The sequence below is a fragment of the Rattus norvegicus genome, chromosome 16 (genome assembly GCF_036323735.1).
Source record: "Rattus norvegicus strain BN/NHsdMcwi chromosome 16, GRCr8, whole genome shotgun sequence".
Lineage (NCBI taxonomy): Eukaryota > Metazoa > Chordata > Mammalia > Rodentia > Muridae > Rattus > Rattus norvegicus.
This window is the reverse complement of record NC_086034.1, coordinates 11342465-11360606: the sequence shown is the minus strand read 5'-3', so window position 1 is coordinate 11360606 and position 18142 is coordinate 11342465. Positions and strand designations below refer to the sequence as shown.

General features: G+C 42.3%; 1 protein-coding gene across 1 annotated transcript; it reads left to right on the top strand.

Annotated features, from left to right (window-relative positions):
• The first annotated feature begins 4531 nt into the window (after positions 1 to 4531).
• Positions 4532 to 7049, top strand: Rgl4 (ral guanine nucleotide dissociation stimulator like 4). Its single transcript, NM_001402508.1, has 3 exons — positions 4532 to 4708; positions 4834 to 5030; positions 6749 to 7049. The coding sequence occupies exons 1-3, from the start codon at positions 4532 to 4534 to the stop codon at positions 7047 to 7049; spliced, it is 675 nt and encodes a 224-aa protein (NP_001389437.1).
• The last annotated feature ends 11093 nt before the right edge of the window (positions 7050 to 18142 follow it).

The following is an 18142-nucleotide window of genomic DNA, read 5'->3' as shown; positions in this document are numbered from 1 at the left end:
ATGGATTGCAAGAATTTTTGTAGGACTTGGGGTTACAGGAAAACAGAAGAAAAAATGCAGCCAAATTGAGCCCATACAGTACTGGGAATGACCAGTCCACCAGAGAGCCTGCATGGGGAGGGACCTAGAAGCCTACATTTGACGGCCCTAGGCCCTCAGCGCCTTGCAACTCTAGTGTAGATTCATCTTCATGCGAAGTCTTAACAGTGGTAGCAGGTTCTGTCTCTGCCTCTCTTGCCTGTGCATACGAGCCTCTCCCCTCACTGGGTTCCATGCTCTAGCCTTAAAAGAAGAAGAAGTGCCCTGGCTTAACGAAAATCTGGAAGCCATGGTTGCTAAATATACAGTGGAGTCCTGCCCTGTTCTGAAAAGGAAGGAAGGAAGGAGGAACTGCTAGAAATGATGCAGATAGTGCTAGTGGAGAGAGAAAGAGACTGAGAGAAATCAGAGAGGGCAGGATGGATACATGGAGAGAAGCAGGCAGGGAGAGAAGGAAGTAGTTAGGGAGGGACAGAATGTGGAAGGGAGGGAGTGACAGAGCGAGAGAGAGATACAGACAGACAGACAGACAGAAATACAGAGAGACAGAGTTAGATGTAAAGACACAAGAGAGACACATAACAACAGGCAGTTTCACACAGAAACAGGGAGAATAGAATAAACATTCAACAAGAAAAAGTAAAGGGTTGTGTCTATGAGTGATAGTTTAAGGGTCTTTAAGTTGTTTCCCTCCCCTCCTTAGGGTTGATCACTTTCAAAACAGACTACATTGGTGACTGGGCTTTTGCTTTTGCATAAACTTTTCCTGATCCACAAGACATCAGTGCTCAAACTTAAACATAGTAAAAGCACCTAAGAAAATATGTACCCGATGAAGAACAAAAGGTGGTGAGCCCTCCTGTTGAATTATGGAAATGTTGGAGGAAGCTAAGGAGAAAATCAACCCTGGAGTAGGACCAGCGGTCTCTACTTGGAACCCCTGAGATTCCTAACACAGTGGATGACCAAAAAGGCAACAATAACCAGCTGAGATGAGGCCTCCAACACTTGTATAGCAGAGCACTCCCCCGACAGGGTTCATTTCTAGAAAATATAGCTACCCCTCAGGAAACTGGAGGCCCCAGGAAGTTTAGGGGTCCTTTGGACTGGATGGGATTCTCACATCCATGGGGAGTCACTTGGCATGTAGTAGGGGAACCAGATGGACAGGTGCCATGTGGTACACTCAGGGGTTGGATGTACACAGAATAAAATATGGATTGTATAAATTAATGAATGAGTGCACGAAGGCATGAATGAATGAATGAAATAATTAATTAATTAATAAAAGAGAACCGTACAACACCCTTAGTCTTCAAGGAATTGCAATTGAAAACTCCCCCCAGATACCAGCTTACACATCACTGTCAGAATGGCTAAGATCAAAAACTCAGGTGATAGCAAGCAGATGCTGGCAAGGATATGGAAAAAGAGGAATACTCCTCCAATGTTGGTGAAACCAAAAGCTGGTACAACCGTTTTGGAAATTACGCTGGAACCTTCTAAAAGATTGGAAATGCTACCACCTGAGGACACAGCCTTATCATTCCTGGGCATACACCCAAAAAATTCACCAACATATAACAAGACACATGCTGCATTATATTCATATCAGCCTTGTTTATAATAAGCAGAACCTGGAAAAAAACAGATGTCCATAAACAGAAGAGTGGATACACTCAAGAGGATATGGCCACACACAGGAGTACTTCTGAACTATTAAAAATAAATGACAACATGAATTCTTAGGCAAATGGATAGAGTTAGAAAATACCAACCTGAGTTTGGTAACCCAGTCACACATGGTATCTACTGGTTGAAAATAATATTTTAGCCACAAATCGTGGAATACCTAAGAAAAAACTTCAAACATCATATGAAGCTCAACAAGAAGGAAGACCATCATGTGAATGCTTCATTCTTTTATGAAAGGAGAACAAGGTACTCACGGGAGAAAAAAGAGAACCAAAGAGGGGAGCTTGGACTGAAGAGAAAGACATCCTCCAATAACTGCCCCACCTGGGGATCCATCCCATATGAATCCACCAAACCCAATCACTATTCCTGATTCCAAGAAGTGCTTGCTGACAATACCCAGATATGGGTGTCTCCAGAGAGGCTCTGCTGGAGTCCTGCTGATATAAATGTAAACTTTGTCCTGAATAAGGAGACAAGAAGAGAGAAGTTAGAGAAAAGACTGAAGGAGCCGAAGGGGTTTGTAACCACATAAGAACAACAACAATGTTGACCAAAAATGTCCCACTAGAGCTCCCAGGGACCACACCAACACTCAGTCAGTACACATGGAAGGACCTAGGAATCCTGCCACACAGGAATCAGAGGATGGCATTGTCCAAACGCAATAAGAGGAAAAGACCTTGGTCCTGTGAAGACTCCATTTGCCAATGTTAGATAGTGCCAGGGTGTTGTGGGTGGAATGGGTGGGTGGGAGCTGGAGCATCCTCATAGAAACTGGGGCATGGGGAGGGGACATGGGGGATGGGGCAAGGCAATAACTTTAGAAATCTAAAAACATGAAATATACAAGAAAAATGAAATTTATAAAAACAGAAAAAAACATAGAAAAAAGCATGTGTTGATCAGGACTAGTTCAGGCTTAAGAGCAGCAGGAAGATGGCGATTATAAGGACCTAAGAATGGAGAAAAGCTTTACCAGTCCTTGTGTTAATCTACCATGTTTTATGCAGGTCAAGACAATGAAGAGGAAGCCAGTCATCTTGGAACTCCACAATATGTCCTGCTCCACACTATGCTCCTCTACTGTGCTCTTTACCTTACACTCAATGTTTTCAACTCACAATCTGGCTGTGTCGGTGGTAATATTTAGTAGTCCACTGCTTTGCCATCACAATTATATGCATAAATTTTACTCCAGGGATGGATATACCAGATTCATGTCTTTGCTGCTGTAAGGAAGCTATGGGATTTTTGTGGCTTATTCTTGCTTACCTGATCAGTGACTTAGATGCTTGGGACATTATGCTCCTTTTGCATAATCCTTCACTATATAGGCTTTTCATATCTAACAACACATACACCCCACACATAGACACACACACACACACACACACACAGACACACACACACACAAAATACACACACACAAAACACATACAAACAGACTCATGTACACAAAACCACAAATATACATGAAAGTTAGAATGTATGCAGGTAAGCACTCCCATGTAGTTTCATTTCATGCCTTCCCAGGCAAAAATGTACATAATATATGTGAGAATGTTCTTATGTGAAGGCCCTCCTCACATGTACTGTGAGAATCTAGCATGCGCATGCATGTGCACATGCAGGAGGACCAGAAAACTTTTGGGTACTGGAACCAAAGAAACTAAGAAAACATCTCAAGGAAGAGCAAAGGAGCAATGAACACAACTCTATTTCATTTGGCAGGGAAAGAAGTTAATAATTTAATGTAACACTGCCCACCATTGTGCAGTAGCAGGGAAGTCTGAGCTCATGCACATTATGTGGATTCCTCTGCTCACTGGCTTGCTAAATCACGACACAGACACTCTGATTTAAGGAGGGAGATGACAAGGGAATGAAGAGTGAATGACTTTGGAGAAAAACCACTGGTAAGAGTAGAAAAAATCTAGAGGAAGAGATGGGATAGAAGGGAGTGAGGAGATGAGGGAGTAGAGAAGTGATGGCTGCCACACACCACAGGGTGGGGACAGAGGATGGGTGGTGATGGTTGCTCAAGTTTCACTCAGTTGCTGTGACAAGCACCAGAACTAAATACTACTAAGGAAAGAGAAAGTTTTCTTGTAGATGACAGATCACAGTCCAACACTGGATAGAATCAGATCAAGGATTCAATCAGGAATTGAAAGAAGAGGCAATGGAGGATGAATCCCCTCTGAAAGAGTGCTAGGGGGCCAGCTTCCATCTGGTAAGCCCTTGGATGTTCCTAGGTCAGAGGATCACAAAGGGCTGTAAAGCTTCTGGCTTAAGCCATAAAATGATCTTCATGGTACAACTGTCTGTGGGAAAGACAATTCCTATGCAGGCACACTAATATTGTGGGGCTGCTGGCTGTCACACATGTATGGGATCTCATTCCACACAGAATGCATACAAGGTCAGGTAAATGGGAGGAAACATGCCCAAGGTATGTTTATGGTAGATTGGGAAAATTAGGGCAGAAATTATGAGTCTGCTGATTCAGTTCAACAGTAGAGACTCAGCTTGCAAAACTGAGGTGCTGCCTATTTTGAGATATCTCTGGGAATAGTGGAGTGGGAAACAGATGTGTACCTGATTGAATTTGTGCACCTAGGAAATGGGTGTGGACATGGGGGCCTTTAAGGCAACAAGTACTGTTGAAGAAGTGACAGTAATGGAACCTCCCTTTTGAAAATTACCTAAGAACACAGAACCTCGGTAACCAGGCAACCCATTGGTTAGAGGAAGGCCTGCAGGCTCACTTGGTAGAGACAGTAGAGAGGGCAGAATGTTCTCTTGCTGTCTTCGGACTACTCGAGGCTCAAGCCTCAAGAAAGACAACAGGAGGGACCATGATGTTGTCTGGAGGCACAGACTTCAGTCTTGCCTTCAGTGCCTATGGCCATTTACTCAAAGGGGAAATAATTTGACCAAAGCCAACCACAGAATGACTCACACAGACCTGGTAACTACTCTGTTTTCTCTTGGTGTTCAGAATAGAAATAATTCAGGGAAACTTGAAATGAGGAGAACCAATCAGATTTTGCACATTTGTGCCAGTTCGAGTCCTCCACTTTGATCTTTTTTCAGGATGAGAAGGTTTCTGCGCAAAAGAACCTGATGGAGACCAGGACTGAGTCATACATCAGGGCACAGACTGTGGTTGAGCAGATGAACACACTGGTGCCTTCTCTGGACAAAGGGTACCCATTGGTTGACTTAGCTTTTCTATCTACATATAAAAGTTCTGCCACACCCCTTCACATATTGGACCTGCTGTTTGTGAGGTGAGTGCCCATGTCTAAGCCCATAGTTCTTAAAGTTTTCTGTTGGTTTCAGGAAATTCCCTCCCTTCCTCTGTCTCTGTCTATCTGTCTCTCTGTCTCTCTGTCTCTCTCTCTGTCTCGGTCTTGTGTGTCTCTCTGTGTGTGTCTCTCTCTGTGTGTGTCTCTCTCTGTCTCTCTCTGTCTCTCTCTGTTGTGTTTCTCTCTCTCTGTCTCTCTCTCTGTGTCTCTGTCTCTCTTTCTATTCTCTCTCTCTGTCTCTCTCTGTTATCTAATCTCTCTTTGTCTCCATATGTCCTTGTCTCTGTTTTTCTCTCTCTCTTTGTTTCTTTCTCTTACTTTCTCTCTCACCTTACCTTCTCTTTCTCTAACTTTCAGTCTCTCTCGCTGTGTGTGTGTGTGTGTGTGTGTGTGTGTGTGCGTGTGTGTGTCTGTGTGTAGCTGATAATTCTAAGAGCTTCTTATTGGTTTACGGAAAATCCCTCCCTCAGTCTCTCTCAGTCCCTCTCACTCTCTCTATCTCACCCAAACTATGTCTGTTAATTGTCCATTTCTGTTGCTCTCTGTGTTCTTTTCTCTACTTGATTCTCTCTTTCTCACTTTCTCTCTCTCCTTTTTCTCTCTCTCTCTCTCTGTCTCTCTTTGTGTGTGCATGTGTGTGAATGATTGTTTGTTTTTGTTTGCATGTTTGTGTATTTGGGTATGTGTATCTTGCTAATAGTTCTCAGAGCTTCCTGTTGATTTCAGGAATTTTCATCCCTTCCTCAGTCACTTTAGTGTCTCTCTGTCTCTCTCTGTCTCTGTCTCTTTGTCTCTTTGTCTCTGTCTCTCTCTCTCTCTCTCTCTTCCTCTCTCTGTCACTCTTTCCCACTCTCCCTCCCCCTCTCTCTGTCTCCCACGATCCCTGTTTCTTTTTCTGTCTCCCTTTGTTTCTTTCTCTCTCACGATCTCTCCCTCTTTCTCTCATTCTCTCTGTCATTTTTGCTGTGTTGTGTGTGTGCCTGTATTTCTTGCTGATATTTCTCAGAGTTCTTGTTTGTCCAGGGATTTCGCTCATTTCTTCAGTGTCTCTCTGTGTCTCTTTCTTTTATTCTCTGTGTGTGTGTGTCTCTCACTGTATCTCTATCTCTTTCTCCCTCTATCTCTCTCTCTGTTTCTGTCTCTGTTTTCTCTCTGACAGTTTTGCTCTCTTTCTCTCCTGCTCTCAGTCTCTCCATCTGTCTATCTGTCTCTCTGTCTCTCTCTCCTTTGGTGTGTGGGTGTGTTTCTGTGTTTCTGTGTGTATGTCTCTCTGTGTGTTTATGTGAGCTTGTTTTATGTCTTGCTCACATTTTCCCTTTGTCTTTTTCTCTCTTTATCTTCTCATCTCCCAATCTTTTCTTTCAGCTCTCCCTTTCCTTTCGCTCTCCATGTCATCTCAGGCTCTATCCCTGTCTCTATCTCAGTTTCTGTCTCTATCTCAATCTATATAAAGGAGGTTCTAGAAATTTTAGAGTACCCAGGAGAGATGTCTCCCAGTAGATGCCCATGAAGGATAATCCAGGAAAGCATGTGACCAAGGAGATTTCTTAATAAAGATGCCTGTGTTCAACATTTGCACAGATACATTGAAAGAACTATTGTGCACAGCTGAAATTCTAATCCTGAGAGCAAACAGGACTGCCTGTATTAGGTGAGGGGCATGGGACTTTAGAGCTGACATTCTCTCTGGTGTTCTCTAGGTACGCATACTTCAGCCCTCATTCTAAAGAGGATGAACAAGTAAAGAACACCCTCTGTAGCTTCTTGGAAACATGGATGGACAAGAACCCTGAGGACTTTTGTGACCCATCAGACTTGTTGCCTCTGAAATACCTGAAGGCCTACTTGAGTGTATACATCCACTGTGATCTTAGTGTCCGTGTCAAGAGGCTGCTGACACAGTTGGAGGAAGAACATGCCAAGGATTCCCAGGCCAAAGATGAGGAAGACTCAGATCTGGGGAGACACACATCTTCAGAACCACAGATTGAATGGGTTTAAACCAACAGGGAAAAGAGACATTCTGGAGGCTGAACCAACTTGTGCACCAGAGCTGGAGGGCAGAGAACCCTCTAGAAGTTTCTGTGACACAAGAGACTTTGTAACCAGATGTGTCAGCAGCTGCCCAGACAGCACACATGATAGCAGCTGTGGAACCTGTGTCTCAGTCTGTCTGTAGATGCAATGTATCTTTCAGTCATTTCCTGCTTGTTACAGTGGGCCTACCTATTTAGAGAATGGCCCTGTCAGCTGTGGTCATCAATTGGTGTCCATCTTATATCTGATCTGTGGCCCCTTTGCCTCATGATCAGCTGCTGATTTCAATCCAGCAGCAGTTCCAACCCCACAAGCCAGCCTTCCCCTCCCTGAGAAAGAGCCCTTTTATTCCTTCTGATATTTCAATATTGTGTTTATTTTAAGTATTAGTTTAATAAATTGTTAGTATTTGTTTACCATGTCTGAAAAGCTATCTAATAATGAGACAAAATATCTGCAAATTATAAAATATTCTCTTTGATATATTATTTTAAGTTTATTCAAAGTTGCTTAAGGAGCAAAAATAATTTGAAAGAAAACATAAGTGTTTAAAACTATTAAGTGACATGTTTAGGTTATAAAATGTATATGTCTCTCTGCCCCCAGACCCGGTGAGAGAGAGACCCAACCGCCTGGTCAGGTGGGCACTCCTGAGGCTGCAGAGCGGAAGAGACCACCAACACTGCTCAACCCTGCCCAAATCCCTGGCCCAAGAGGAAACTGTATAAGGCCTCTGGGCTCCCGTGGGGGAGGGCCCAGGAGCGGCAGGACCCCTGCCTGAGACACCGCCGGAACCTGAGGGAAACAGACCGGATAAACAGTTCTCTGCACCCAAATCCCGTGGGAGGGAGAGCTAAACCTTCAGAGAGGCAGACAACCCTGGGAAACCAGAAGAGACTGCTCCCTGCACACACATCTCGGACGCCAGAGGAAAAAGCCAAAGACCATCTGGAACCCTGGTGCACTGAAGCTCCCGGAAGGGGCGGCACAGGTCTTCCTGGTTGCTGCCGCTGCAGAGAGCCCCTGGGCAGCACCCCACGAGCGAACCTGAGCCTTGGGACCACAGGTAAGACCAAATTTTCTGCTGCAAGAAAGCTGCCTGGTGAGCTTGGGACACACGGAAGCAGAATTTCTCTATGACCAGGCACGTTCTGTGTTTACCGGAAGTCCCACACCCGCGGACCCCGGCCCGCAGCAGCTCTCTGCCCCCAGACCCGGTGAGAGAGAGACCCAACCGCCTGGTCATGTGGGCACTCCTGAGGCTGCAGAGCAGAAGAGACCACCAACACTGCTCACCCCTGCCCACATCCCTGGCCCAAGAGGAAACTGTATAAGGCCTCTGGGCTCCCGTGGGGGAGGGCCCAGGAGCGGCAGGACCCCTGCCTGAGACACCACTGGAACCTGAAAGAAACAGACCGGATAAACAGTTCTCTGCACCCAAATCCCGTGGGAGGGAGAGCTAAACCTTCAGAGAGGCAGACAAGCCTGGGAAACCAGAAGAGACTGCTCCCTGCACACACATCTTGGACGCCAGAGGAAAAAGCCAAAGACCATCAGTGGTGCACTGAAGCTCCCGGAAGGGGCGGCACAGGTCTTCCTGGTTGCTGCCACTGCAGAGAGCCCGTGGGCAGCACCCCATGAGCGAACTTGAGCCTCAGGACCACAGGTAAGACCAAATTTTCTGCTGCAAGAAAGCTGCCTGGTGAACTCAAGACACGGGCCCACAGGAACAACTGAAGACCTGTAGAGAGGAAAAACTACACGCCCGAAAGCAGAACACTGTTCCCATAACTGACTGAAGGAGAGGAAAACAGGTCTACAGCACTCCTGACAAACAGGCTTATAGGACAGTCTAGCCACTGTCAGAAATAGCAGAACAAAGTAACACTAGAGATAATCTGATGGCGAGAGGCAAGCACAGGAACCCAACTAACAGAAACCAAGACTACATGGCACCATCGGAGCCCAATTCTCCCATCAAAACAAACATGGAATATCCAAACACACCAGAAAAGCAAGATCTAGTTTCAAAATCATTTTTGATCATGATGCTGGAGGACTTCAAGAAAGACATGAAGAACTCCCTTAGAGAACAAGTAGAAGCCTACAGAGAGGAATCGCAAAAATGCCTGAAAGAATCGCAAAAATCCCTGAAAGAATTCCAGGAAAACATAAATAAACAAGTAGAAGCCCATAGAGAGGAGACACAAAAATCCCTGAAAGAATTCCAGGAAAACACAATCAAACAGTTGAAGGAATTAAAAATGGAAATAGAAGCAATCAAGAAAGAACACATGGAAACAACCCTGGATATAGAAAACCAAAGGAAGAGAGAAGGAGACGTAGATACAAGTATCACCAACAGAATACAAGAGATGGAAGAGAGAATCTCAGGAGCAGAAGATTCCATAGAAATCATTGACTCAACTGTCAAAGATAATGTAAAGCAGAAAAAGCTACTGGTCCAAAACATACAGGAAATCCAGGACTCAATGAGAAGATCAAACCTAAGGATAATAGGTATAGAAGAGAGTGAAGACTCCCAGCTCAAAGGACCAGTAAATATCTTCAACAAAATCATAGAAGAAAACTTCCCTAACCTAAAAAAAGAGATACCCATAGACATACAAGAAGCCTACAGAACTCCAAATAGATTGGACCAGAAAAGAAACACCTCCCGTCACATAATTGTCAAAACACCAAACGCACAAAATAAAGAAAGAATATTAAAAGCAGTAAGGGAAAAAGGTCAAGTAACATATAAAGGCAGACCTATCAGAATCACACCAGACTTCTCGCCAGAAACTATGAAGGCCAGAAGATCCTGGACTGATGTCATACAGACCCTAAGAGAACACAAATGCCAGCCCAGGTTACTGTATCCAGCAAAACTCTCAATTAACATAGATGGAGAAACCAAGATATTCCATGACAAAACCAAATTTACACAATATCTTTCTACAAATCCAGCACTACAAAGGATGATAAATGGTAAAGCCCAACATAAGGAGGCAAGCTATACCCTAGAAGAAGCAAGAAACTAATCGTCTTGGCAACAAAACAAAGAGAATGAAAGCACACAAACATAACCTCACATCCAAATATGAATATAAAGGGAAACAATAATCACTATTCCTTAATATCTCTCAATATCAATGGCCTCAACTCCCCTATAAAAAGACATAGATTAACAAACTGGATACGCAACGAGGACCCTGCATTCTGCTGCCTACAGGAAACACACCTCAGAGACAAAGACAGACACTACCTCAGAGTGAAAGGCTGGAAAACAACTTTCCAAGCAAATGGTCAGAAGTAGCAAGCTGGAGTAGCCATTCTAATATCAAATAAAATCAATTTCCAACTAAAAGTCATCAAAAAAGATAAGGAAGGACACTTCATATTCATCAAAGGAAAAATCCACCAAGATGAACTCTCAATCCTAAATATCTATGCCCCAAATGCAAGGGCACCTACATACGTAAAAGAAACCTTACTAAAGCTCAAAACACACATTGCACCTCACACAATAATAGTGGGAGATTTCAACACCCCACTCTCATCAATGGACAGATCATGGAAACAGAAATTAAACAAAGACGTAGACAGACTAAGAGAAGTCATGAGCCAAATGGACTTAACGGATATTTATAGAACATTCTATCCTAAAGCAAAAGGATATACCTTCTTCTCAGCTCCTCATGGTTCTTTCTCCAAAATTGACCATATAATTGGTCAAAAAACGGGCCTCAACAGGTACAGAAAGATAGAAATAATCCCATGCGTGCTATCGGACCACAACGGCCTAAAACTGGTCTTCAATAACAATAAGGGAAGAATGCCCACATATACGTGGAAATTGAACAATGCTCTACTCAATGATAACCTGGTCAAGGAAGAAATAAAGAAAGAAATTAAAGGCTTTTTAGAATTTAATGAAAATGAAGGTACAACATACCCAAACTTATGGGACACAATGAAAGCTGTGCTGGGGGGAAAACTCATAGCGCTGAGTGCCTGCAGAAAGAAACAGGAAAGAGCATTTGTCAGCAGCTTGACAGCACACCTAAAAGCTCTAGAACAAAAAGAAGCAAATACACCCAGGAGGAGTAGAAGGCAGGAAATAATCAAACTCAGAGCTGAAATCAACCAAGTAGAAACAAAAAGGACCATAGAAAGAATCAACAGAACCAAAAGTTGGTTCTTTGAGAAAATCAACAAGATAGATAAACCCTTAGCCAGACTAACGAGAGGACACAGAGAGTGTGTCCAAATTAACAAAATCAGAAATGAAAAGGGAGACATAACTACAGATTCGGAGGAAATTCAAAAAATCATCAGATCTTACTATAAAAACCTATATTCAACAAAATTTGAAAATCTTCAGGAAATGGACAATTTCCTAGACAGATACCAGGTATCGAAGTTAAATCAGGAACAGATAAACCAGTTAAACAACCCCATAACTCCTAAGGAAATAGAAGCAGTCATTAAAGGTCTCCCAACCAAAAAGAGCCCAGGTCCAGACGGGTTTAGTGCAGAATTCTATCAAACCTTCATAGAAGACCTCATACCAATATTATCCAAACTATTCCACAAAATTGAAACAGATGGAGCCCTACCGAATTCCTTCTACGAAGCCACAATTACTCTTATACCTAAACCACACAAAGACACAACAAAGAAAGAGAACTTCAGACCAATTTCCCTTATGAATATCGACGCAAAAATACTCAATAAAATTCTGGCAAACCGAACTCAAGAGCACATCAAAACAATCATCCACCATGATCAAGTAGGCTTCATCCCAGGCATGCAGGGATGGTTTAATATACGGAAAACCATCAACGTGATCCATTATATAAACAAACTGAAAGAACCGAACCACATGATCATTTCATTAGATGCTGAGAAAGCATTTGACAAAATTCAACACCCCTTCATGATAAAAGTCCTGGAAAGAATAGGAATTCAAGGCCCATACCTAAACATAGTAAAAGCCATATACAGCAAACCAGTTACTAACATTAAACTAAATGGAGAGAAACTTGAAGCAATCCCACTAAAATCAGGGACTAGACAAGGCTGCCCACTCTCTCCCTACTTATTCAATATAGTTCTTGAAGTTCTAGCCTGAGCAATCAGACAACAAAAGGAGATCAAGGGGATACAGATCGGAAAAAAGAGGTCAAAATATCACTATTTGCAGATGACATGATAGTATATTTAAGTGATCCCAAAAGTTCCACCAGAGAACTACTAAAGCTGATAAACAACTTCAGCAAAGTGGCTGGGTATAAAATTAACTCAAATAAATCAGTTGCCTTCCTCTATACAAAAGAGAAACAAGCCGAGAAAGAAATTAGGGAAACGACACCCTTCATAATAGACCCAAATAATATAAAGTACCTCGGTGTGACAAGCAAGTAAAAGATCTGTACAATAAGAACTTCAAGACACTGAGGAAAGAAATTGAAGAAGACCTCAGAAGATGGAAAGATCTCCCATGCTCATGGATTGGCAGGATTAATATAGTAAAAATGGCCATTTTACCAAAAGCAATCTACAGATTCAATGCAATCCCCATCAAAATACCAATCCAATTCTTCAAAGAGTTAGACAGAACAATTTGCAAATTCATCTGGAATAACAAAAAACCCAGGATAGCTAAAGCTATCCTCAACAATAAAAGGACTTCAGGGGGAATCACTATCCCTGAACTCAAGCAGTATTACAGAGCAATAGTGATAAAAACTGCATGGTATTGGTACAGAGACAGACAGATAGACCAATGGAATAGAATTGAAGACCCAGAAATGAACCCACACACCTATGGTCACTTGATTTTTGACAAAGGAGCCAAAACCATCCAATGGAAAAAAGATAGCATTTTCAGCAAATGGTGCTGGTTCAACTGGAGGGCAACATGTAGAAGAATGCAGATCGATCCATGCTTATCACCCTGTACAAAGCTTAAGTCCAAGTGGATCAAGGACCTCCACATCAAACCAGACACACTCAAACTAATAGAAGAAAAACTAGGGAAGCATCTGGAACACATAGGCACTGGAAAAAATTTCCTGAACAAAACACCAATGGCTTATGCTCTAAGATCAAGAATCGACAAATGGGATCTCATAAAACTGCAAAGCTTCTGTAAGGCAAAGGAAACTGTGGTTAGGACAAAACGGCAACCAACAGATTGGGAAAAGATCTTTACCAATCCTACAACAGATAGAGGCCTTATATCCAAAATATACAAAGAACTCAAGAAGTTAGACCGCAGGGAAACAAATAACCCTATTAAAAAATGGGGTTCAGAGCTAAACAAAAATTCACAGCTGAGGAATGCCGAATGGCTGAGAAACACCTAAAGAAATGTTCAACATCTTTAGTCATAAGGGAAATGCAAATCAAAACAACCCTGAGATTTCACCTCACACCAGTGAGAATGGCTAAGATCAAAACTCAGGTGACAGCAGATGCTGGCAAGGATGTGGAGAAAGAGGAACACTCCTCCATTGTTGGTGGGATTGCAGACTGGTAAAACCATTCTGGAAATCAGTCTGGAGGTTCCTCAGAAAATTGGACATTGAACTGCCTGAGGATCCAGCTATACCTCTCTTGGGCATATACCCAAAAGATGCCTCAACATATAAAAGAGACACGTGCTCCACTATGTTCATCGAAGCCTTATTTATAATAGCCAGAGAATGGAAAGAACCCAGATGCCCTTCAACAGAGGAATGGATACAGAAAATGTGGTACATCTACACAATGGAATATTACTCAGCTATCAAAAACAACGAGTTTATGAAATTCATAGGCAAATGGTTGGAACTGGAAAATATCATCCTGAGTGAGCTAACCCAATCACAGAAAGACATACATGGTATGCACTCATTGATAAGTGGCTATTAGCCCAAATGCTTGAATTACCCTAGATCCCTAGAACAAACGAAACTCAAGACGGATGATCAAAATGTGAATGCTTCACTCCTTCTTTAAATGAGGAAAAAGAATACCCCTGGCAGGGAAGGGAGAGGCAAAGATTAAAACAGAGACTAAAGGAACACCCATTCAGAGCCTGCCCCACTTGTGGCCCATACATATACAGCCACCCAATTAGACAAGATGGATGAAGCAAAGAAGTGCAGACCGACAGGAGCCGGATGTAGATCGCTCCTGAGAGACACAGCCAGTATACAGCAAATACAGAGGCGAATGCCAGCAGCAAACCACTGAACTGAGAATAGGTCCCCTATTGAAGGAATCAGAGAAAGAACTGGAAGAGCTTGAAGGGGCTCGAGACCCCAAAAGTACAACAATGCCAAGCAACCAGAGCTTCCAGGGACTAAGCCACTACCTAAAGACTATACATGGACTGACTCTGGACTCTGACCCCATAGGTAGCAATGAATATCCTAGTAAGAGCACCAGTGGAAGGGGAAGCCCTGGGTCCTGCTAAGACTGAACCCCCAGTGAACTAGTCTATGGGGGGAGGGCGGCAATTGGGGGAGGGTTGGGAGGGGAACACCCATAAGGAAGGGGAGGAGGGAGGGGAATGTTTGTCCGGAAACCGGGAAAGGGAATAACACTTGAAATGTATATAAGAAATACTCAAGTTAATAAAAAAAATGTATATGTCTTCAATAGACATTTTTCTCAAGAAGTAATACACATCACTACTAAATTACATGTAATAAAGTTCAACTTTAGCTTTCAGTAATCTTTATCTACACTCGTGGGGTGGTACCACTTTCCTCCATTGGAAACAGTACAAGTCACATAGAAATGGTTACATTTTACACCCAGATGGTCCAAAGTTTCTGGAGGATGGGGAATCATAGAACCACAGCTCATTACTAGGACACATGTAGAAGGCCTTAACTTCTTTAAATGATATGTGGCCAGGTCTTGCAAGTTACACAAGCAACTAAATTGACATTGCACCAGCCATGTTGTGTAAATCACACAAAGAATTAAAATCAGAAAGCCAAACTGCACGAATGACCTGCAGAAGAGGAAGGGATTCATTGTGCCTTGCTACAGCGTACGCAAGGGTCAAAGTTACTGTGCTAAGCCAATAAGTCAAAGACAATTCTAGAATTAGGCAAAAATATTGGCAATGGATAGATCTATGGAGGCAGACATCCCATGTTCTTTTGGAATGAGAAAATGTTTTGAATGGTAGAAGGTGCTCTTCAAATGTAGAAAACATTTTCTAAAAGTGCACAATGCATTTTAATTGTATCTACCCCTCACCACCTCCCATCTAGTCATCCCATGACTTTACCACCAGACTACATTCTGGTATCAATTAATTAAATAAAATTTTACTTATTTATTTATGATAGCAATTAATGATGCAATATTCCAATTTTATTCACCCTGTGCATCCAAGTAATGTATGTCATGTACTAAAAGGAATGTGATCTCTACCTTATTACACCAATACAGTCACTCTACCACTGATCATTTCCTCAAACCAAAATCAAACCCCCCTCCCCAAAGAGAGCAACTGCTATAAGGAACTCAGCAAGGGTGAGGATGTCAGAAACCCCTTCTCCATGGCAAAGAAGAAGCATAAAATCCCTCAGGACCAAAGCAGAATACACACATATATATATATATATGTGTGTGTGTGTGTGTGTGTGTGTGTGTGTGTGTGTGTGTGTGTTTGTGTGTGTGTATGTGACAATAAGAGTTAAAAGAGAAAGATGTATCAGTATATAAATAATAATGCAATATAAAAAGTAATTTTAAAAAGTCCTGATAGGACATTATGAAACGAGAAACCTCCACAGTAGATTTAAATGGGTTCATTTACTCTTGGCCATTTCCTGATGAACATGAGGACTGTACCTAAGAGGAGTTTGTTTCCTTAGAGACTCCATTAGAAAAAAACTAAATTTTCAATTGCAAGGTGTTATCAGGTGAAGATACTCCGGGGTTAAGAATGGCTGCATGAGGCCGCTTCTCCAATATAGGACTGAGTGTTCCAAGGTGTCTCACTCTACATAATGTCTGCTTATGGGCCTCAGTATGTCTTGTGATCTGCTTGAGAAGGACTCTGCTCTGATGCTAAGTGAGCAAGGCACTGTTCTATGATCATAAGAGATAATTAGAAATCACTTTTTCAATCTTTCTTTTGTAGAGAATCCCATTTACATTATCCCCAGGTCACTCACCTATCCAGTCTCAGGTTCTTGGTCAGCCAAGCAGTGTCAGGTGTGGTGTCCATGTCAGTGAATGAATCCTAAGTCAAGGCAGATATCTGTCCGTTATTCCCACAATATTTGTGTCCCAGTACTACAAGCATATCTAGTGACATTATACTCAAAGGTTTTGTACTATGGTTAGAGTATATGGGTTTTTTTCCCTAGATAATACTGCAGACATTTCTAGGAAAGAGTAAATGCTTGAAAGCCATGGAATCCCTGCTTTGGATTTCTCACATCTCAGACAGCACTTTCCCCTCCTGGAGCATCCGCTGTCTCAGTGAAGCTACTGTGATGAGCACAGTCAAACTCTCCATGTTTTGCCTCATCCTGTGGACATGCCCAAAGGCTGGGAGCACATGGACCAACAATACAGATGTAAACAGAATTCTCAACAGATACTCTCGCTTAAAGAAATGCACTATGAGAAATGTTCATCATCCCTATTCATCAGGGAAAAGCAAATAAAATGATTGTGAGATCCATCTTACATCAGAAGAGCTAAAACAATAAAGAAAGTCAAAGTTGATGCTAAGAGGGAGGGGAACACTTTTCTAATGTTGCTGGAAGTGTAAACTTCTACAATAACTTTGGAAGTCAACACTTTGGGTTTTGAGAAAAAATGCGTAAGACAAGTTCACTTGCTAAACTATTTTCATACAGTCTTAATTGCTAATGTCTAGAAACAACCTAAAATCCTTCAACTAAAGAAAGGATAAATATATATTTTTCACTTAGACAATGGAGTACGCTACAGCTGTCAAATTCATCATCTTGTTCCATCCTGGCAAAGGAAAGGACCAAGAAAACAAACATAAACTGACTTACCTGTGGAAACTATGTTTAAAGTAAAGAGCAGGTGTGCTACAGTCCACAACCCAGAGGAGCTAAGGAATAAGAGGGACAAAGATGATGACGGATGCACCTCACTGTGAAGAAGACCACAATAGATATCTATCTTATGTATAGTGGTGTGGGGTGCAGTTAAAGGAGGTGTCTAAAGGAAGTTGAGAAATGGAAAGAAGAAGAAGCAATTGGGAAATCAATGGGAAATAGTGTCAGGATAATGAAGAATTGTGTGTTGTTATCTCTGGGAAAACCTGAAAACCGAACACAATGAAAACTTCTAGGAATCAATGATGGATAATCTAAGATAAGATTTCAAGAAGTTGGGGATACTGGGCCTTCTCCTGTAACCAGACAGTCTTCCAGTGTGCAGATTAGCATATCAGTCCAGCCACAAAACATTTCACCTACATTTTGTACAGCCTACAAGATGTGCTGTAGTAAAGGTGGCACAGAAATTGTGAAAGTGTCTAATAAATGCCTGGATACATTTGACACCTATACCACGAGAGTGTGTCCACCACTACCAATTCTTGGAGTACCAAGAACTGCAGTCTGGACTACCCAGAGGCACAGATGCACGTGCCAGATAGAAACAAATGAATTCAAAAAATTCCAATGAAAAGATTTCTAATAATATTCTGATATATACAGAGATAGGTCTTACCCTCTATTGTCATCAGAAAAGCTTCACTTCGTAAATAATGAAAATCAATGCAAAGACACACAGGCCAACATTAGGTAGAGATAGGTTGCAAGAATTTTTGTAGGAGTTGGGGTTAAAGGAAAACAGAAGAAAAAATGCAGCCAAATTGAGCCCATATGGTACTGGGAATGAATGGTCCACCAGACAGCCTGCATGGGGAGGTATCTAGAGGCCTACATTTGACTGCCCTAGGCCCTCAGCACCTTGCAACTCTAGTGTAGGGTCATCTTCATGTGAAGTCTTAACAGTGGTAGCAAGGTCTGTCTCTGCCTCTGTTCCCTGTG

Bases quoted from the DNA above. Each gene is read 5' to 3' on its own strand.
- Rgl4 (NM_001402508.1), top strand. From the start codon at position 4,532: ATGTTCTCTTGCTGTCTTCGGACTACTCGAGGCTCAAGCCTCAAGAAA. The intron at 4,709-4,833 runs GTAACTACTCTG...ATCTTTTTTCAG, and splicing joins GAATGACTCACACAGACCTG to GATGAGAAGGTTTCTGCGCA. The intron at 5,031-6,748 runs GTGAGTGCCCAT...GGTGTTCTCTAG, and splicing joins TTGGACCTGCTGTTTGTGAG to GTACGCATACTTCAGCCCTC.